Source organism: Coregonus clupeaformis, chromosome 39 (genome assembly GCF_020615455.1).
Source record: "Coregonus clupeaformis isolate EN_2021a chromosome 39, ASM2061545v1, whole genome shotgun sequence".
Classification (NCBI taxonomy): Eukaryota; Metazoa; Chordata; class Actinopteri; order Salmoniformes; family Salmonidae; genus Coregonus; species Coregonus clupeaformis.
In genome coordinates this window covers 10,429,633-10,452,258 of record NC_059230.1, presented here as the reverse complement: position 1 = coordinate 10,452,258, position 22,626 = coordinate 10,429,633, and the positions used below count along the sequence as shown (strand labels likewise).

The window sequence follows — 22,626 nt, the reverse complement described above, 5'->3', positions numbered from 1 at the left end:
TTCACTCCAAATCAAAACTTGAAACCAACTAACAAGATTTTGGACAAAATTACCTGGAAGGGCTAGACCAGGGGTGTCAAACTCATTTTAGGAAAATCTATTCCTAAGTGGGCCGGACCGGAAAAATCATGGTATATATAACTTAAAAACAACAACTTCAGATTGTTTTCTTTTGTTTTAATACGATCAACATAAAATATAAAGCTGGAGCCTGAGGACAGTGTGTCCAAAATAGTACAAGCACAACATCACTATTAATCATAAAACACGTGAAGTTTATTTGAAAATTCTAAAGAAAAAGAACACACAAACACACAATGCCTCAGTGATTCACAGAACTGTTTCACAGATCACAGAACTATATCAGGGTGTCATTTCTCAGGCAGAAATGTAGATAAAAATAATGAAATCCTGTTCCCCAAACAAGTGCAAGAACCACAGAGTCAAGAATAGGTTAAATATATAAATACAATAAAATCAATTAAAAACAACATCAACATAAAAACATATAAACATAAAGCTGGAGCCTGAGGACAGTGTGTCCAAAAGCACAACATCACTGTTAATCATAAAACACCTCAAGTTATTTGAAAGTTCTGAGGACAAAGAACACACAAACACACAATGCCTCAGTGATTCACAGAAGTATATCACAGATCACAGAACTATATCAGGGTTTCTCATGCAGCACTTTAAGTGGGGTTGCATACTTTATTTGACTCCTGATACCTGGCATCTTTTAGCTTTCACCAGCGCATCAATATCAGGCGTCACATCCTGAGTGGCAGCCAACTTCAGGTTGTGATTCAAGTTCTTGTGCGTGAGCCTTGAGCGCAGCTTTGTTTTATTTATGCTCATTACAGAGAAAACTTGCTCACAAAGATATGTGGTTCCAAACATGCACAACAGTTTTGCAGCGAGGGCTGTCAAGTTGGGGTAACCTGGCAAGAGATTCTGATCAAATGTGTCCAAGCCAGCTGCGGCAAATTTGCCCTTCAAATCCGAGTCACACTGCAAGTCTATTATTTCAAGTTGGATGCTGACGGGCAGATCAGAGGGATTCACGGTGAATGGCGAGCAAAAAACATTGAAGTCTTTCTCCAGTTCACCAAAATACTGAAAGCGTTGCTCAAACTCCCGTAACAGTCCCGTTATTTTATCTTTGAACCGCTTCATGTCTGCCACATGTTGGGTCGCGCACAAATTTTTCAGACAGGGGAAGTGAGCTGCATCACCACCGGCGAGTTGCGTCTCCCACAATGACAGCTTCAACTTGAAAGAACGTATGCTGTCATAATACTGCGTGACAACTTTGTTGTGCCCTTGCAGCTGTTTGTTCCAGTTATTCAGGTGCTCTGTAACATCCACCATAAATGCAAGGTCCTGCATCCATTCTGCGGAATGAAATTCTAACACTGGTTTGCCCTTTTCTTCCATGAACTGTTCAATTTCTTCTGGTAAATCAAAGAAACGCCTCAGCACAGCACCTCGGCTTAACCATCTTACCTCAGTGTGGTATGGCAGGCCATAGATGTGGTCTTTCTCTCTGAGAAGGCTGTCAAACTGACGGTGATTCAGGCTTCTGGATCGGATGAAATTAACAGTTTGGATGACCACCTTCATGACGTTATCCATCTTTAATGACTTGCAACACAAAGCCTCCTGGTGCAAAATACAGTGAAAAGTCAAAAAATCACGTCCTCCATTTGCAGATTGCACTTTCTCTCTGAACTTTGTCACAACGCATGCTTTTTCCCCGATCATTGAGGGCGCACCATCTGTAGCCAGGCTGACAGCGCGGGACCAGTCCACACCTTCCCTGTCCAGCGCGCCGACGAGTGCGGTAAAAATATCAGCTGCTGTCGTTGTATCTGTCATCGGCACCAACTCCACGAACTCCTCGGTGACGGTCAATGTGTCATCAACTCCGCGGATGAAAATGGCCAGTTGTGCAACATCTGTAATGTCCGTGCTTTCATCAATTGCAACCGAAAACGCAATAAATGACTTTTCTTTTTGCTTCAACTGGCTGTCCAAATGCACTGAAAGATCGGAAATCCCGTCTGCAACTGTGTTTCCTGTCAGGCTGATATTTACAAAAGCCTGACGCTTTTCAGGGCACACAATCTCCGCTGCCTTCATCATGCATGTTTTTACAAATTCACCCTCACTAAATGGTTTTGAAGCCACTGCGATTTCATTAGCAATGAGGTAGCTAGCTTTCACTGCAGCGTCACTGATGTCTCGGCTGTGAGTAAACACAAACTGCTGTTTCTTCAGACCCGCCAACAGTTCATTCACCTTCTCTCTTCTCCGCTGTCCTTGAAAGTTGTCATATTTGTCGGCATGAAGACTCACATAGTGGCGACGAAGGTTATGTTCTTTCAGCACTGCAACATGCTCTGAACACACCAAACATACAGCTTTCCCATTCAATTCCGTGAATAAATAGGAGGATGACCATTTTTCTTGGAACACTCTGCACTCTGCATCCACTTTTCTCTTTTTTGACAGAGACATATTGGGGCAATGAGGGTGCCAAAGCAAAAGGTAGAAGCCGTAATAAATATCAAAGTAGCTCATTGGCTGCACGTGCTTGTCCTACTTGCTCTGCCCCGGTATAAACAGTTTGCTTACTTAACACAATTGCTATTGCGCCATCCAGTGGACGCAATTGGAACAGCAGTTTATTTTATTGAAAAATTGCAGCACATTTTTATACTTTACAAAATCATCTCGCGGGCCGGATTAAACCCGTTTGCGGGCCTGATCCGGCACGCGGGCCGGACGTTTGACACCCCTGGGTTAGAGACTAAGCAAATACGTTTGGTGTCCACCAAAAGCCATGTGGGAGACTCCCCAAACATATGGAAGAAGGTACTCTGGTCAGATGAGACTACAACTGACCATTTTGGCCATCTAGGAAAATGCTATGTCTGGCTCAAACCCAACACCTCTCATCACCCCGAGAACACCATCCCCACAGTGAAGCATGGTGGTGGCAGCATCATGCTGTGGGGATGTTTTTCATCGGCAGGGACTGGGAAACTGGTCAGAATTGAAGGAATGATGGATGGCGCTAAATACAGGGAAATTCAACATTCACAAGGCCACAGGGCCAGACAGATTACCAGGATGTGTACTCAGAGCGTTAGTGGACCAACTGGTAAGTGTATTCAATAACATTTTCAACCTCTCCCTGACCAAGTGTAATACCTACATGTTTCAAGCAGACCACTATAGTCCCTGAGGCCAAGAACCCGAAGGTAACCTGCCTAAATGACTACCGCCCCGTAGCACTCACGTCGGTAGCCATGAAGTGCTTTGAAAGGCTGGTCATGGCTCACATCAACACCATCATCCCGGAAAACCTAGACCCACTCCAATTCGCATACCGACCCAACAGATCCAAAGATTACGCAATTTCAAATGCACTCCACACTGCCCTTTCCCGCCTGGACAAAAGGAACACCTATGTGAGAATGCTGTTTGCTGACGACACAACAGTGGTAGGCCTGATCACCGACAACGATGAGACAGCCTATAGGGAGGAGGTCAGAGACTTGTGTCTGTTACATGGTGTCTAGAGAGAAACAACTAGCTTGTGTCTGTTACATGGTGTCTGGAGAAACAACTAGCTTGTGTCTGTTACATGGTGTCTAGAGAGAAACAACTAGCTTGTGTCTGTTACATGGTGTCTGGAGAAAAACAACTAGCTTGTGTCTGTTACATGGTGTCTACAGAGAAACAACTAGCTTGTGTCTGTTACATGGTGTCTGGAGAGAAACAACTAGCTATAAATGCTTCACAGAGTTCAAGTAACAGACACATCCCAACATCAACTGTTCAGAGGAGACTGTGTGAATCAGGCCTTCATGGCTGAATTGCTGCAAAGAAACCACTACTAAAGGACACCAATAATAAGAAGAAACTTGCTTGGGCCAAGAAACATGAACAATGGACATTAGACAGGTGGATATCTGTCTAATTTGAGATTTCTTGTTCCAACCGCCGTGTCTTTGTGAGACGCAGAGTAGGTGAATTGATGATCTCCACATGTGTGGTTCCCACCGTGAAGCATGGAGGAGGAGGTGTTATGGTGTGGGGGTGCTTTGCTGGTGACACTGTAGGTGATTTATTTAGAATTCAAGGCACACTTAACCAGCATGGATAACACAGCATTCTCCAGTGAAACGCCATCCCATCTGGTTTGCGTCTAGTGGGACTATCATTTATTTTTCAACAGAACAATGACCCAACACACATCCAGGCTGTGTAAGGGCTATTTGACCAAGAAGGAGAGTGATGGAGTGCTGCATCAGATGACCTGGCCTCCACAATCACTCGACCTCAACCCAATTGAGATGGTTTGGGATGAGTTGGAACGCAGAGTGAAGGAAAAGCAGCCAACAAGTGCTCAGCATATGTGGGAACTCCTTCAAGACTGTTGGAAAAGCATTCCAGGTGACGCTGGTTGAGAGAATGCCAAGAGTGTGCAAAGCTGTCATGAAGGCAAAGGGTGGCGACTTTGAAGAATCTAAAATCTAAAGTATATTTTCATTTGTTTAACACTTTTTTGGTTACTACATGATTCCATATGTGTTATTTTCATAGTTTTGATGTCTTCACTATTATTCTACAATGTAGAAAAACCCTTGAATGAATAGGTGTGTCCAAACTTTGCTACTGTTATTGAGCAGGTGATGAATAAAGAGAAATGTTACTATTATAGAGCAGGTGATGAATATAGAGAAATGTTACTATTATAGAGCAGGTGATGAATATAGAGAAATGTTACTATTATAGAGCAGGTGATGAATAAAGAGAAATGTTACTATTATAGAGCAGGTGATGAATATAGAGAAATGTTACTATTATAGAACAGGTGATGAATATAGAGAAATGTTACTATTATAGAACAGGTGATGAATATAGAGAAATGTTATTATTATAGAACAGGTGATGAATATAGAGAAATGTTACTATTATAGAGCAGGTGATGAATATAGAGAAATGTTACTATTATAGAACAGGTGATGAATATAGAGAAATGTTACTATTATAGAGCAGGTGATGAATATAGAGAAATGTTACTATTATAGAGCAGGTGATGAATATAGAGAAATGTTACTATTATAGAGCAGGTGATGAATATAGAGAAATGTTACTATTATAGAGCAGGTGATGAATATAGAGAAATGTTACTATTATAGAACAGGTGATGAATATAGAGAAATGTTACTATTATAGAGCAGGTGATGAATATAGAGAAATGTTACTATTATAGAGCAGGTGATGAATATAGAGAAATGTTACTATTATAGAACAGGTGATGAATATAGAGAAATGTTACTATTATAGAGCAGGTGATGAATATAGAGAAATGTTACTATTATAGAGCAGGTGATGAATATAGAGAAATGTTACTATTATAGACCAGGTGATGAATATAGAGAAATGTTACTATTATAGAACAGGTGATGAATATAGAGAAATGTTACTATTATAGAGCAGGTGATGAATATAGAGAAATGTTACTATTATAGAGCAGGTGATGAATATAGAGAAATGTTACTATTATAGAACAGGTGATGAATATAGAGAAATGTTACTATTATAGAGCAGGTGATGAATATAGAGAAATGTTACTATTATAGAGCAGGTGATGAATAAAGAGAAATGTTACTATTATAGAGCAGGTGATGAATATAGAGAAATGTTACTATTATAGAGCAGGTGATGAATAAAGAGAAATGTTACTATTATAGAGCAGGTGATGAATATAGAGAAATGTTACTATTATAGAGCAGGTGATGAATATAGAGAAATGTTACTATTATAGAACAGGTGATGAATATAGAGAAATGTTACTATTATAGAGCAGGTGATGAATATAGAGAAATGTTACTATTATAGAGCAGGTGATGAATAAAGAGAAATGTTACTATTATAGAGCAGGTGATGAATATAGAGAAATGTTACTATTATAGAGCAGGTGATGAATATAGAGAAATGTTACTATTATAGAGCAGGTGATGAATAAAGAGAAATGTTACTATTATAGAACAGGTGATGAATATAGAGAAATGTTACTATTATAGAACAGGTGATGAATATAGAGAAATGTTACTATTATAGAACAGGTGATGAATATAGAGAAATGTTACTATTATAGAACAGGTGATGAATATAGAGAAATGTTACTATTATAGAACAGGTGATGAATATAGAGAAATGTTACTATTATAGAACAGGTGATGAATATAGAGAAATGTTACTATTATAGAGCAGGTGATGAATATAGAGAAATGTTACTATTATAGAACAGGTGATGAATATAGAGAAATGTTACTATTATAGAGCAGGTGATGAATATAGAGAAATGTTACTATTATAGAGCAGGTGATGAATATAGAGAAATGTTACTATTATAGAGCAGGTGATGAATATAGAGAAATGTTACTATTATAGAGCAGGTGATGAATATAGAGAAATGTTACTATTATAGAGCAGGTGATGAATATAGAGAAATGTTACTATTATAGAGCAGGTGATGAATATAGAGAAATGTTACTATTATAGAGCAGGTGATGAATATAGAGAAATGTTACTATTATAGAGCAGGTGATGAATATAGAGAAATGTTACTATTATAGAACAGGTGATGAATATAGAGAAATGTTACTATTATAGAGCAGGTGATGAATATAGAGAAATGTTACTATTATAGAACAGGTGATGAATATAGAGAAATGTTACTATTATAGAACAGGTGATGAATATAGAGAAATGTTACTATTATAGAACAGGTGATGAATATAGAGAAATGTTACTATTATAGAGCAGGTGATGAATATAGAGAAATGTTACTATTATAGAGCAGGTGATGAATATAGAGAAATGTTACTATTATAGAGCAGGTGATGAATATAGAGAAATGTACTCACCTCCTCCTTGTCCGAGGCTAGAGTATACCAGTGTCCTCAACAGCACTGAAACACACAGAGAGAACTATCACTATGGTACATGATGTAAACACTGAGCAGAACCACATATATTTATTTCCTTAACAGTAATTAATGTTTCAATAATTAACATAATACAGAAATCCCCATCAAAATCCGTTCGTTTTTTTTTGCATGGGCTGCGTCTCAATCCACCACATCCGCCTATGTCGGCCTTCCGCATCTGCGGTGGAAAGTACGTTTTGCTCTACGACCCCCACAAGGGTCAAGGGACTCATCTGAAGTCAGTAACGCTGATGTGCAAACCTGTACCGTCCAAACCGTTTGGGCTACAAACTAATATGACCCCGCTATGGAAAGGGGAGACTCTCACGGGACTCGTCTGAAGGTAACCCATACAAATGAATGGAAGTATGGAGATATATATAGATATGAAACTGTTACGGATACAGGTATCCTGTGTCTTTTTGTGTTTCCTCTCCTTCTGCCCTAATAACAGGTGTCCTGTATGTTCCTGATTGGTGGTCGTTGAGGTGTCTGCTGATTGCTAAGGTGGACCAATCTGTGAACATTCCTCTGCATTGCACCACCTGTTGCTGGTTTTTCAATCACACATCCCATTGTATAAAAGCCGGTCAGTTGTGTTTGTTGTTAGAGACTATTTCTGCATGTGAGTATGGATACTGTGGTGTCCTGTGTTTTGTTTACTCACTAAGTTGCTGGTTACTCTGTTTGGTAACTATGGATACTGTGGTTTGGTAACTTTGTGTGTTTCTGGGAAAAGGGGAAGTTAAGCAAGCTGCCCTTGGGCATACATTACCCGTAGAAAGAAAACTGTCTATAAACACTAGTTAGACCTGAGCGGACCACCCACTGTATTTTTGTATGATTAGCAGTAGTTTAGCGGTTCTTGAGGCAGGCAAGATCAGTTTAGGGGTGTTTTACACTATTGTTTCATTTCTTGGGTCCTGCTCAGCCCTTTTTCCCAAACCTTTACCGTGTGTTCACAAATAAACATTTTATGTTTGACGGTAGTTTATGGTTGTCGTGTAGTTTTGTTCTCCCTGTTCCATGTCACGATTCTAATTTGCATGATTTATGTTACGGGTCTCTTCTCCATCCACCCTAGACATTTAACGCCACGGGGTTCGTAACAGAAACCTTCGTCTGAAGGTAACCCATACAAATGAATGGAAGTATGGAGATATATATAGATATGAAAAGGTAAAGGCGAAATTCAATACTTTTCAAATACATGTTATTTATTAAAAAATTATACAGACAGGTTTCCTAAAATTGAAAATCAAATAGCTTAACGAGTCATGGAAACCCATTTCATGAATCTCCCGACGAGGCAGTTTGGGGGAGAGGCGTTGGGGGAGAAGCGTTGCGCTGTGAGGTGTTGCTTTATTTGTTTTTTAAACCAGATTTGCTGTTCACTCACGCTATATGAGATGGAAAGGACTCATGGTTCTGTATAATACTTTTATGCGTTTCCTTGAATTTGTTCTGGACCTGGGTACTGTGAAAAGACCCCTGCTGGGTGTGTGTGTCAGTGCAAGTTGACTATGAAAACAATTTGGAACTTAACTTAACTAGGTCTATACTTAACAAGGCTGCAGGGCCAGACGGATTACCAGGATATGTACTCCGAGCATGCGCTGACCAACTGGCAAGTGTCTTCACTGACATTTTCAACATGTCCCTGACTGAGTCTGTAATACCAACATGTTTCAAGCAGACCACCATAGTCCCCGTGCCCAAGGACACTAAGATAACCTGCCTAAATGACTACCGACCTGTAGCACTAACGTCGGTAGCCATGAAGTGCTTTGAAAGGCTGGTCATGGCTCACATCAACACCATTATCCCAGAAACCCTAGACCCACCCTAATTTGCATACCGCCCCAACAGATCCACAGATGATGCAATCTCTATTGCACTACACAATGCCCTTTCCCACCTGGACAAGAGGAACACCTACGTATGAATGCTATTCATTCACTACAGCTCAGCGTTCAACACCACAGTGCCCTCAAAGCTCATCACTAAGCTAAGGACCCTGGGACAAAACACCTCCCTCTGCAACTGCATCCTGGACTTCCTGACGGGCCGCCCCCAGGTGGTAAGGGTAGGTAACAACACATCTGCCACGCTGATCCTCAACACGGGGGCCCCTCAGGGGTGCGTGCTTAGTCCCCTCCTGTACTCCCTGTTCACCCATGACTGCATGGCCAGGCACGACTCCAACACCATCATTAAGTTTGCCGATGACACAACAGTGGTAGGCCTGATCACCGACAACGATGAGACAGCCTATAGGGAGGAGGTCAGAGACCTGGCCGTGTGGTGCCAGGATAACAACCTCTCCCTCAACGTGATCAATACAAAGGAGATGATTGTGGACTACAGAAAAAAAAGAGGACTGAGCATGCCTCCATTCTCATCGACGGGGCTGTAGTGGAACAGGTTGAGAGCTTCAAGTTCCTTGGTGTCCACATCACCAACAAACAATCATGGTCCAAACACACCAAGTCAGTCATGAAGAGAGCACGACAATGCCTATTCCCCCTCAGGAGACTGAAAAGATTTGGCATGGGTCCTCAGATCCTCAAAAAGTTCTACAGCTGCACCATCGAGAGCATCCTGACTGGTTGCATCACCACCTGGTATGGCAACTGCTCGGCCTAAGACTGCAAGGCACTACAGAGGGTAGTGCGTACGGCCCAGTATATCACTGGGGCCAAGCTTCCTGCCATCCAGGACCTCTATACCAGGCGGTGTCAGAGGAAGGCCCTAAAAATTGTCATAGACTCCAGCCACCCTAGTCATAGACTGTTCTCTCTGCTACCGCACGGCAAGTGGTACCGGAGTGCCAAGTCTAGGTTCAAAAGGCTTCTCAACAGCTTCTACCCCCAAGCCATAAGACTCCTGAACAGCTAATCATGGCTACCTGGACTATTTGCTTGTATTTCTTTCATCACATTCCCAGTGGGTCAGAAGTGTACATACACTCAATTTGTATTTGGTAGCATTGCCTTTAAATTGTTTAACTTGGGTCAAACGTTTTGGGTAGCCTTCCACAAGCTTCCCACAATAAGTTAGATGAATTTTGGCCTATTCCTCCTGACAGAGCTTGTGTTACTGAGTCAGGTTTGTAGGCCTCCTTACTCGGACACGCTTTTTCAGTTCTGCCCACACATTTTCTATAGGATTGAGGTCAGGGCTTTGTGATGGCCACTCCAATACCTTGACTTTGTTGTCCTTAAGCCATTTTGCCACAACTTTGGAAGTATACTTGTGGTCATTGTCCATTTGGAAGACCCATTTGCGACCAAGCTTTAACTTCCTGACTGATGTCTTGAGCTGTTGCTTCAATATATCCACATTATTTTCCTTCCTCATGATGCCATCTATTTTGTGAAGTGCACCAGTCCCTCCTGCAGCAAAGCACCCCCACAGCATGATGCTGCCACCCCCGTGCTTCACGGTTGGGATGGTGTTCTTTGGCTTGCAAGCAACCCCTTTATCCTCCAAACATAACAATGGTCATTATGGCCAAACAGTTCTATTTTTGTTTCATCAGACCAGAGGACGTTTCTCCAAAAAGTACGATCTTTGTCCCCATGTGCAGTTGCAAACCGTAGTCTGGCTTTTTTATGGCGGTTTTGGAGCAGTGGCTTCTTCCTTGCTGAGTGGCCTTTCAGATTATGTCGATATAGGATTCGTTTTACTGTGGATATAGATACATTTGTATCTGTTTCCTCCAGCATCTTCACAAGATCCTTTGCTGTTGTTCTGCGATTGATTTGCACTTCTCGCACCAAACTACATTCATCTCTAGGAGACAGAACGCGTCTCCTTCCTGAGCGGTATGACGGCTACATGGTCCCATGGTGTTTATACTTGCGTACTATTGTTTGTTCAGATAAACGTGGTACCTTCAGGCATTTGGAAATTGCTCCCAAGAATGAACCAGACTTGTGGAGGTCTACACACATGTTCTAACCGACTTGCCAAAACTATAGTTCGTTAACAAGACATTTTTGGAGTGGTTGAAAAACAAGTTTTAATGACTCCAACCTAAGTGTATGTAAACTTCCGACTTCAACTGTAGATATTAAACCATTCTGATATTAAACCATACAGATATCAAACCATACAATTATTAAACCATATAGATATTAAACTACTGCATATAGATATTAAACCATACAGATATTAAACTATATAGATATTAAACCATACATATATTAAACCATATAGATATTAAACTATATAGATATTAAACTATATAGATTTTAAACTATATAGATATTAAACTACTGCATATAGATATTAAACCATATAGATATTTAACTATATAGATATTAAACTATATAGATATTAAACTATATAGATATTAAACTACTGTATATAGATATTAAACCATACATATATTAAACCATATAGATATTAAACCATACATATATTAAACCATATAGATATTAAACCATATTGATATTAAACCATACAGATATGAAACCATACAGATATTAAACCATACATATATTAAACAATATTGATATTAAACCATACAGATATTAAACTATATAGATATTAAACTATATAGATATTAAACTATACATTTACATTTACATTTTCGTCATTTAGCGATATTAAACCATACAGATATTAAACCATATAGATGTTAAACCATACATATATTAAAGCATATAGATATTAAACCATACATATATTAAACCATATAGATGTTAAACCATACAGATATTAAAGCATATAGATATTAAACCATACATATATTAAACCATATAGATATTAAACCATATAGATATTAACCATATAGATATTAAACCATATAGATATTAAACTATATAGATATTAAACCATATAGATATTAAACCATACATATATTAAACAATATTGATATTAAACCATACAGATATGAAACCATACAGATATTAAACCATACAGATATAAAAATATTAAACCATATAGATTTTAAACTATATAGATATTAAACCATACATATATTAAACCATATAGATATTAAACTATATAGATATTAAACTATATAGATTTTAAACTATATAGATATTAAACTACTGCATATAGATATTAAACCATATAGATATTTAACTATATAGATATTAAACTATATAGATATTAAACTATATAGATATTAAACTACTGTATATAGATATTAAACCATACATATATTAAACCATATAGATATTAAACCATACATATATTAAACCATATAGATATTAAACCATATTGATATTAAACCATACAGATATGAAACCATACAGATATTAAACCATACATATATTAAACAATATTGATATTAAACCATACAGATATTAAACTATATAGATATTAAACTATATAGATATTAAACTATACATTTACATTTACATTTTCGTCATTTAGCGATATTAAACCATACAGATATTAAACCATATAGATGTTAAACCATACATATATTAAAGCATATAGATATTAAACCATACATATATTAAACCATATAGATGTTAAACCATACAGATATTAAAGCATATAGATATTAAACCATACATATATTAAACCATATAGATATTAAACCATATAGATATTAACCATATAGATATTAAACCATATAGATATTAAACTATATAGATATTAAACCATATAGATATTAAACCATACATATATTAAACAATATTGATATTAAACCATACAGATATGAAACCATACAGATATTAAACCATACAGATATAAAAATATTAAACCATATAGATTTTAAACTATATAGATATTAAACTATACAGATACTAAACTTTACAGATATTAAACTATACATTTACATTTTCGTCATTTAGCGATATTAAACCATACAGATATTAAACCATACAGATATTAAACCATACAGATATTAAACCATACAGATATTGAACTATATAGATATTAAACATACAGATATTAAACCATATAGATATTAAACCATACAGATTATAAACTATACAGATAATCACAGAGTATAAGACAGATGTGTTCCATCTCACCTCCCACGACACAAACAAACAGAGAGAAAGAGTACTTACAGATTAGCCAGCAGACTGGTGTGAGTTCCATCCTGTCTTGATGCTGAGTGAGACTCTGTGATCTCCAGTTATAGACTTACAGACCCTACTCCACCTCCTTCCTGTTCTGACACACTGAGACCCTGACCCCCCCCTAGAGGTGGAAAGAGTAGACTACTAACAGATTAGCCAGCAGACTGGTGTGAGTTCCATCCTGTCTTGATGCTGAGTGAGACTCTGTGATCTCCAGTTATAGACTTACAGACCCTACTCCACCTCCTTCCTGTTCTGACACACTGAGACCCTGACCCCCCTAGAGGTGGAAAGAGTAGACTACTAACAGAGTAGCCAGCAGACTGGTGTGAGTTCCATCCTGTCTTGATGCTGAGTGAGACTCTGTGATCTCCAGTTATAGACTTACAGACCCTACTCCACCTCCTTCCTGTTCTGACCAAACACACAAGGCCCTTCTGAAGACGTGATGAAAGAGAGGAAGAGAGAGTAGATTAACATCATATCTTGACTATACTTCCTCTACCACTGTATATTTTCTTCATTCCCACCCCTTCCACCCCACCCACCCCTGACCCTGGATTAGGGTCATGTACATTAAAGCCAACCATTCCCATGAGCTCAACTGTGTTGTTCTGACAGCATTGAAGCTTAACCCCTTCTACTGTAGATCTGAGAGGATTGACCTCTAACCTCTTCTACTGTAGATCTGAGAGCATTGACCCCTAAACCCTATTATCAGTTACTACTATAGGGAGTAGGGACTAGGGAGTAGTGGCTAGGGAGTAGGGGCTAGGGAGTAGTGGCTAGAGAGTAGGGGCTAGGGAGTAGGGGCTAGGGAGTAGGGACTAGGGAGTAGGGGCTAGGGAGTAGGGGCTAGGGACTAGGGACTAGGGAGTAAGGGCTAGGGAGTTGAGGCTAGGGAGTCGGGGAAAGACAGTAGGAGCTAGGGAGTAGGGAGTCGGGTCTAGGGAGAAGGGGCTAGGGAGCTAAGGCTAGGGAGTTGGGGCTAGAGAGTAGGGGCTAGGGAGTAGGGGCTAGGGACTAGGGAGTAGGGAGTAAGGGCTAGGGAGTAGGGGCAAGGGAGTAGGGAGTAAGGGAGGAGGGGCTAAAGGGTAAGGCCTAGGGAGTAGGGGCTAGGGAGTAGGGGCTAGGGAGTAGGGGCTAAAGAGTAGGGGATAGGGAGTATGGGCTAGAGACTAGGGTCTAAGGAGTAGGGGCTACGGAGTAGGGGCTAGGGTGTAGGCACTAGGGAGTAAGGGCTAGGGAGTAGGGAGTAGGGAGTTGGGAGTCAGGTTTAGGGAGTAGGGGCTAGGGAGTATGGACTAGGGAGTAGGGGCTAAAGGGTAAGAACTAGGGAGTAGGGGCTAGGGAGTAGGGGCTAGGGAATAGGGGCTAGGGAGTAGGGGCTAGGGAGTAGGGGCTAGGGTGTAGGCACTAGGGAGTAAGGGCTAGGGAGTAGGGAGTAGGGAGTTGGGAGTCAGATTTAGGGAGTAGGGGCTAGGGAGTATGGACTAAGGGGTATGGACTAGGGAGTAGGGGCTAGGGAGAAGGGGCTAGGGTGTAGGTGCAAGGGAGTAGGGACTAGGGAGTAGGGGCTAGGGAGTAGGGGCTAGGGAGTAGTTTCCAGGGAGGAGGGGTGAAGGGGTAAGGACTAGGGAGTAGGGAGTAGGGGACAGTGAGGCTATGGAGTAGGGGCTAGGGATTAGGGGTAGGGAATAGGGGCTAGGGAATAAGGAATAGGGAGTAGGGGCTAGGGAGTTGAGGCTAGAGAGTAGGGGCTAGGGAGTAGGGGCTAGGGAGTAGGGGCTAGGGAGGAAGGGCTAAGGGGTAGGGACTAGGGAGTAGGGGCTAGGGAGTACGGAATAGGGAGTAGGGGATAGGGAGTAGGGACTAGGTAGTAGGGGCTAGGGAGTAGGGCCTAGAGAATAGGGACTAGGGAGTAGGGGCTATGGAGTAGGGGCTAAGGAATTGGGGCTAGGGAGGAGGGGCTTAGGGGTAAAGACTAGGGAGTAGGGAAGAGGAAGTAGGGGCCAGGAGTAGGGACTAGGGATTAGGGGCTAGGGAGTAGGGACTGTGGAGAAGGGGCAAGGGAGGAGGGGCTAAAGGGTAGGGAGTAGGGGCTAGGGAGTAGGGACTGTGGAGTAGAGGCAAGGAGGAGGGGCAAAGGGGTAAGGACTAGGGAGTAAAGACTAGGGAATAGGGGCTAGGGTGTAGGGACTAGGGAGTAGGGGCTAGGGTGTAGGGACTAGGGAGTAAGGGGTAGGGAGTTGAGGCTAGGGAATAGGGGCTAGGGAGGAGGGGCTAAAGGGTAAGGACTAGGGAATAGGGGCTAGGGAGTAGGGACTAGGGAGTAAGGGGTAGGGAGTTGAGGCTAGGGAGTCGGGGCTAGGGAGTAGGGACTAGGGAGTAGGGGCTAGGGAGTAGGGACTAGTGAGTAAGGGGTAGGGAGTTGAGGCTAGGGAGTAGGGGCTAGGGAGTAGGGACTAGGGAGTAGGGGCTAGGGAGGAGTGGCTAGGGAGTGGGGATTAGGGAATAGGGGCTAGAGATTAGGGGCTAGGGAGTAGAGGCTCGTGAGTAGAGACTAGGGAGTAGGGGCTAGGGAGTTGGGGCTAGGGAGTTGGGGCTAGGAAGTAGGGAGCAGAGGCTTGAGAGGAGGGGATAGATAGTAGGGGCTAGGGAGTAGGGACTAGGGAGTAAGGGGCTAGGGAGTAGGGGCTATGGAGTACGGAGTAGGGAGTAAGAAAGAAGGGGCTAAGGAGTAGGGACTAGGGAGTAGGGGCTAGGGAGTTGAGGCTTGGGAGTAGGGGCTAAAGAGTAGGGGATAGGGAGTAGGGGCTATTGGCTAGGGAGTATTGGCTAGAGACTAGGTGCTTAGGAGTAGGGGCTAGGGAGTAGGGGCTAGGGAGTTGGGGCTATGGAGTATGGACTATGGAGTAGGGTCGAGGGAGTTGGGGCTAGGGGCTAGTGGCTAGGGAGTATTGGCTAGAGACTAGGTGCTTAGGAGTAGGGGCTAGGGAGTAGGGGCTAGGGAGTAAGGGCTAGGGAGTAGGGAGTAGGGAGTTGGGAGTCAGGTTTAGGGAGTAGGGGCTAGGGAGTATGGACTAGGGAGTAGGGGCTAGGGAGGAGGGGCTAAAGGGTAAGAACTAGGGAGTAGAGGCTAGAGTGTAGGGGCTAGAGAGTAGGGGAAAGGGAGTAGGGACTAGGGAGTAGACGCTAGGGAGTAGGTACTAGGGAGTTGAGGGAAGGGAGTAGGGACTAGGGAGTAGGGGCTAGGGAGTAGGGGCTAGGGACTAGGGAATATGGGCTAGGGAGTTGAGGCTAGGGAGTCTGGGAAAGAGATTAAGGGCTAGGGAGTTGAGGCTAGGGAGTAGGCGCTAGAGAGCAGGGACTAGGGAATAGGGACTAGGGAGTAGGGGCTAGGGAGTAGGGGCTAGGGAGTAGGGGCTAGGGAGTAGGGGCTAGGGAATGGGGCAAAAGGGTAAGGGCTAGGGAGTAGGGGCTAGGGAGTAGGGGCAAGGGAGGAGGGGCTAAAGGGTAGGGGCTAGGGAGTAGGAGCTAGGGAGTAGGAGCTAGGGTGTAGGTGCAAGGGAGTAGGGGCTAAGGATTATTGGCTAGGGAGTAGGGGCTAAGGGGAACAGACTAGGGAGTAGGGGCTAGGGAGTAGGGGCTAGGGAGTAGTTTCTAGGGAGGAGGGGTGAAGGGGTAAGGAGTAGGGAGTAGGGAGTAGGGGACAGTGAGGCTATGGAGTAGGGGCTAGGGAGTAGGGGTAGGGAATAGGGGCTAGGGAGTAAGGAATAGGGAGTAGTGGCAAGGGAGGAGGGGCTAGGGTGTAGGGACAAGGGAGTAGGGACTAGGGAGTTGAGGCTAGGAAGTAGAGGCTAGAGAGTAGGTGCTAGTGAATAGGGGCTAGGGAGAAGTGGCTAGGGAGGAAGGGCTAAGGGGTAGGGACTAGGGAGTAAGGGGTAGGGAATAGGGGCTAGGGAGGAGGGGCTAAAGGGTAAGGACTAGGGAGTAGGGGCTAGGGAGTAGGGACTAGGGAGTAGGGACTAGGGAGTTGAGGCTAGGGAGTATTTGCTAGGGAGGAGTTGCTAAGGGGTAAGGACTAGGGTGTAGGGGCTAGGGATGAGGGGCTAGGGAGTGGGGATTAGGGAATAGGGGCTAGCGATTAGGGGCTAGGGAGTAGGGGCTCGTGAGTAGAGACTAGGGGCTAGGGAGTTGGGGCTAGGGAGTTGGGGCTAGGGAGTAGGGGCTAGGGAGTTGGGGCTAGGGAGTTGGGGCTAGGGAGTAGGGAGCAGAGGCTTTGGAGGAGGGGCTAGATAGTAGGGGCTAGGGAGTAGGGGATAGGGACTAGGGACTAGGGAGTAAGGGGCTAGGGAGTAGGGGCTATGGAGTACGGAGTAGAGAGTAAGAAAGAAGGGGCTAAGGAGTAGGGACTAGGGAGTAGGGGCTAGGGAGTTGAGGCTTGGGAGTCGGGGCTAAAGAGTAGGGGATAGGGAGTATTGGCTAGAGACTAGGTGCTTAGGAGTAGGGGCTAGGGAGTTGGGGCTATGGAGTATGGACTATGGAGTAGGGGTTAGGGAGTAGGGACTAGGGAGTAGTTGCTAGGGGTGAGGGGCTAGGGAGTGGGGATTAGGGAATAGGGGCTAGAGATTAGGGGCTAGGGAGTAGGGAGTAGGGGCTCGTGAGTAGAGACTAGGGAGTAGGGGCAAGGGAGTTGGGGCTAGGGAGTAGGGAGCAGAGGCTAGGGAGGAGTGGCTAGATAGTAGGGGCTAGGGAGTTAAGGGGGCTAGGGAGTAGGGGCTATGGAGTAGGGAGTAGGGAGTAAGAAAGAATGGGCTAAGGAGTAGGGACTACGGAGTAGGGACTAGGGAGTTGAGGCTTGGGAGTAGGGGCTAAAGAGAAGGGTCTAGGGAGTTGGTGCTAGGGGGTAGGGGCTAGGGAGTAGGGCTTAGAGAGTAGGGACTAGGGAGTAGAGGCTAGGGCGTAGGGGCTAATGAGAAGGGACTAGGGAGTAGGGAGGAGGGGCAGGGGGTAGGGTCAAGAGAGTAGGGCTAAGGAGTAGGGGGAAGGGAGTGAGGTCTAGGGAGGAGGGACTATGGAGAAGAAGCTAGATAGCAGGGAGAAGGGAGTAGGGTGTAGGGAGTAGAGGCTAAGGAGTAGGGGCTTTGGTGCAGGGGCTAGGGTGTAGGGCTAGGGAGTAGGGGCTAGGGAGTAGGGGCTAGGGTGTAGGGCTAGGGAGTAGGGGCTTGGGAGTAGTGGCTAGGGAGTAGGGACTAGGGAGTAGGGGCTAGGGAGTAGGGGAAGAGGGACTAGGAGTAGGGACTAAGGAGTAGAGGCTAGAGAGTAGGGGCTAGGGAGTAGGGGCTAGGGAGTAGGGGCTATGGTGCAGGGACTAGGGATTAGGGGCTAGGGAGTAGGGGAAGAGGGACTAGGGAGAAGGGACTAAGGATAAGAGGCTAGAGAGTAGGGGCAACAGTGTAGGGAGTAGGGAATCGAGAGTAGGGAGTCAGGGCTAAGCTGTAGGGACTAGGGATTAAGGGCTAGGGGTTAGGGGCTAAGGAGTAGGGACTAGGGACTAGGGAGTAGGGAGTAGAGGCTAGAGAGTAGGGAGTTGGGGCTATTGTGTAGGGACTAGCGAGTAGGGACTAGGGAGTATTGGCTAGGGAGTATTGGCTAGGGAGTAGGGACTAGGGAGTAGTTGCTAGGGAGGAGGGGCTAAGGGGAACAGACTAGGGAGTAGGGGCTAGGGAGTAGGGGCTAGGGAGTAGTTTCTAGGGAGGAGGGGTGAAGGGGTAAGGACTAGGGAGTAGGGAGTAGGGAGTAGGGGACAGTGAGGCTATGGAGTAGGGGCTAGGGAGTAGGGGTAGGGAATAGGGGCTAGGGAGTAAGGATTAGGGAGTAGGGGCAAGGGAGGAGGGGCTAGGGTGTAGGGACTAGGGAGTAGGGACTAGGGAGTAGGGGCTAGGGAGCAGGGGCTAAGGAGTATGGACTAGGGAGTATTGGCTAGGGAGTAGGGGCTAGGGAATAGGGGCAAAAGGGTAAGGACTAGGGAGTAGGGGCTAGGGAGTAGGGACTAGGAAGTAGGGGCTAGGGAGTATTGGCTAGGGAGTTGGGGCTAGGGAATAGGGGCAAAAGGGTAAGGACTAGGGAGTAGGGGCTAGGGAGTAGGGGCTAGGGAGTATTGGCTAGGGAGTAGGGACTAGGGAGTAGTTGCTAGGGAGGAGGGGCTAAGGGGAACAGACTAGGGAGTAGGGGCTATGGAGTAGGGGCTAGGGAGTAGTTTCTAGGGAGGAGGGGTGAAGGGGTAAGGACTAGGGAGTATGGAGTAGGGAGTAGGGGACAGTGAGGCTATGGAGTAGGGGCTAGGGAGTAGGGGTAGGGAATAGGGGCTAGGGAGTAAGGAATAGGGAGTAGGGGCAAGGGAGGAGGGGCTAGGGTGTAGGGACTAGGGAGTAGGGACTAGGGAGAAGATAGTCAGTTTTAGGGAGTAGGGGCTAGGGAGTAGGGACGATGGAGTAGGGACCGATGGAGTAAGGGCTAGGGAGTTGAGGCTAGGGAGTAGAGGCTAGAGAGTAGGTGCTAGTGAATAGGGGCTAGGGAGAAGTGGCTAGGGAGGAAGGGCTAAGGGGTAGGGACTAGGAATAGGGGCTAGGAGTAGGGGCTAGGGAGGAAGGGCTAAGGGGTAGGGACTAGGGAGTAGGGGCTAGGAGTACGGAATAGGGAGTGGGGATAGGGAGTAGGGACTAGGTAGTAGGGGCTAGGGAGTAGGGACTAAGGTGTAGGGGCTAGGAGTAGGGCCTAGAGAATAGGGACTAGGGAGTAGGGGCTATGGAGTAGGGGCTAAGGAATTGGGGCTAGGGAGTAGGAATAGGGATTAGGGGCTAGGGAGTAGGGGCTAGGGAGTAGGGGCTAGGGATTAGTGGCTAGAGAGTAGGGGGCTAGAGAGTAGGGGCTAGAGAGTAGGGGCTAGGGAGTAGGGGCTAGGGAGTAGGGGCTAGGGACTAGGGACTAGGGAGTAGGGACTAGGGAGTAAGGGATAGGGACTAGTGACTAGGGAGTAAGGGCTAGGGAGTTGAGGCTAGGGAGTCGGGGAAAGACAGTAGGAGCTAGGGAGTAGGGAGTCAGGTCTAGGGAGAAGGGGCTAGGGAGCTAAGGCTAGGGATTAGGGTCTAGAGAGTAGGGACTAGGGAGTAGGGGCTAGAGAGTAGGGGCTAGGGAGTAGGGACTAGGGAGTTGAGGCTAGGGAGAAGGGGCAAGGGAGTAGGGGCTAGGTAGTAGGGGCTAGGGAGAAGTGGTTGTTAACTAGGGGCTAGGGGGCAGTGGCTATGGAGTAGGTACTAGGGAGTAGGGGCTAGGGAGTAGGGACTAAGGAGTAGGGGCTAGGGAGTAGGGGCTAAGGAGTAGGGACTAGGGAGTAGGGGCTAGAGAGTAGGGGCTAAGGAGTAGGGACTAGGGAGTAGGGACTACGGTGTAGAGGCTAGAGAGTAGGGTGGAGGGACTAGGGAGTAGGGAGTAGAGGCTAGAGAGTAGGGAGTTGGGGCTATGGTGTAGGGAGTAGCGAGTAGGGACTAGGGAGTAGTTGCTAGGGAGGAGGGGCTAAGGGGAACAGACTAGGGAGTAGGGGCTAGGGAGTAGGGGCTAGGGAGTAGTTTCTAGGGAGGAGGGGTGAAGGGGTAAGGACTAGGGAGTAGGGAGTAGGGAGTAGGGTACAGTGAGGCTATGGAGTAGGGGCTAGGGAGTAGGGGTAGGGAATAGGGGCTAGGGAGTAAGGATTAGGGAGTAGGGGCAAGGGAGGAGGGGCTAGGGTGTAGGGACTAGGGAGTAGGGACTAGGGAGTAGGGGCTAGGGAGCAGGGGCTAAGGAGTATGGACTAGGGAGTATTGGCTAGGGAGTAGGGGCTAGGGAATAGGGGCAAAAGGGGTAAGGACTAGGGAGTAGGGGCTAGGGAGTAGGGACTAGGAAGTAGGGGCTAGGGAGCAGGGGCTAAGGAGTATGGACTAGGGAGTATTGGCTAGGGAGTTGGGGCTAGGGAATAGGGGCAAAAGGGTAAGGACTAGGGAGTAGGGGCTAGGGAGTAGGGGCTAGGGAGTATTGGCTAGGGAGTAGGGACTAGGGAGTAGTTGCTAGGGAGGAGGGGCTAAGGGGAACAGACTAGGGAGTAGGGGCTAGGGAGTAGGGGCTAGGGAGTAGTTTCTAGGGAGGAGGGGTGAAGGGGTAAGGACTAGGGAGTATGGAGTAGGGAGTAGGGGACAGTGAGGCTATGGAGTAGGGGCTAGGGAGTAGGGGTAGGGAATAGGGGCTAGGGAGTAAGGAATAGGGAGTAGGGGCAAGGGAGGAGGGGCTAGGGTGTAGGGACTAGGGAGTAGGGACTAGGGAGAAGATAGTCAGTTTTAGGGAGTAGGGGCTAGGGAGTAGGGACGATGGAGTAGGGACGATGGAGTAAGGGCTAGGGAGTTGAGGCTAGGGAGTAGAGGCTAGAGAGTAGGTGCTAGTGAATAGGGGCTAGGGAGAAGTGGCTAGGGAGGAAGGGCTAAGGGGTAGGGACTAGGGAGTAGGGGCTAGGGAGTACGGAATAGGGAGTGGGGATAGGGAGTAGGGACTAGGTAGTAGGGGCTAGGGAGTAGGGACTAAGGTGTAGGGGCTAGGGAGTAGGGCCTAGAGAATAGGGACTAGGGAGTAGGGGCTATGGAGTAGGGGCTAAGGAATTGGGGCTAGGGAGTAGGGAATAGGGATTAGGGGCTAGGGAGTAGGGGCTAGGGAGTAGGGGCTAGGGATTAGTGGCTAGAGAGTAGGGGCTAGAGAGTAGGGGCTAGAGAGTAGGGGCTAGGGAGTAGGGGCTAGGGAGTAGGGGCTAGGGACTAGGGACTAGGGAGTAGGGACTAGGGAGTAAGGGATAGGGACTAGTGACTAGGGAGTAAGGGCTAGGGAGTTGAGGCTAGGGAGTCGGGGAAAGACAGTAGGAGCTAGGGAGTAGGGAGTCAGGTCTAGGGAGAAGGGGCTAGGGAGCTAAGGCTAGGGATTAGGGTCTAGAGAGTAGGGACTAGGGAGTAGGGGCTAGAGAGTAGGGGCTAGGGAGTAGGGACTAGGGAGTTGAGGCTAGGGAGAAGGGGCAAGGGAGTAGGGGCTAGGTAGTAGGGGCTAGGGAGAAGTGGTTGTTAACTAGGGGCTAGGGGGCAGTGGCTATGGAGTAGGTACTAGGGAGTAGGGGCTAGGGAGTAGGGACTAAGGAGTAGGGGCTAGGGAGGAGGGGCTAAGGGGTAGGGACTAGGGAGTAGGGGATAGGGACTAGGGACTAGGGAGTAAGGGCTAGGGAGTAGAGGCTAAGGAGTAGGGACTAGGGAGTAAGGACTAGGAAGAAGGGGCTAAGGAGTAGGGACTAGGGAGTAGGGGCTAGGGAGTTGAGGCTAGGGAGTAGGAGCTAAAGAGTAGGGGATAGGGAGTAGGGGCTAGTGGCTAGGGAGTATTGGCTAGAGACTAGGGGCTAAGGAGTAGGGGCTACGGAGTAGGGGATATGGTGTAGGGACTAGGGAGTAAGGGCTAGGGAGTAGGGGCTAGAGAGTATGGACTGGGGACTAGGGACTAGG

General features: G+C 46.0%; 1 protein-coding gene across 1 annotated transcript in view; it reads right to left on the bottom strand.

Annotated features, from left to right (window-relative positions):
- LOC123482873 (sialoadhesin-like) overlaps positions 1 to 13,283 on the bottom strand; it is a 39,112-nt gene extending 25,829 nt beyond the window's left edge. The window contains exons 1-2 of the mRNA XM_045211885.1: positions 13,049 to 13,283; positions 6,948 to 6,992 (exon numbers count right to left, since the gene is read on the bottom strand). Of these exons, the coding sequence (XP_045067820.1) occupies positions 6,948 to 6,992; positions 13,049 to 13,079 (76 nt within the window). The 5' untranslated portion in view covers positions 13,080 to 13,283. The remainder of the gene's footprint in view (positions 1 to 6,947; positions 6,993 to 13,048) is intronic.
- Positions 13,284 to 22,626: the final 9,343 nt, after the last annotated feature.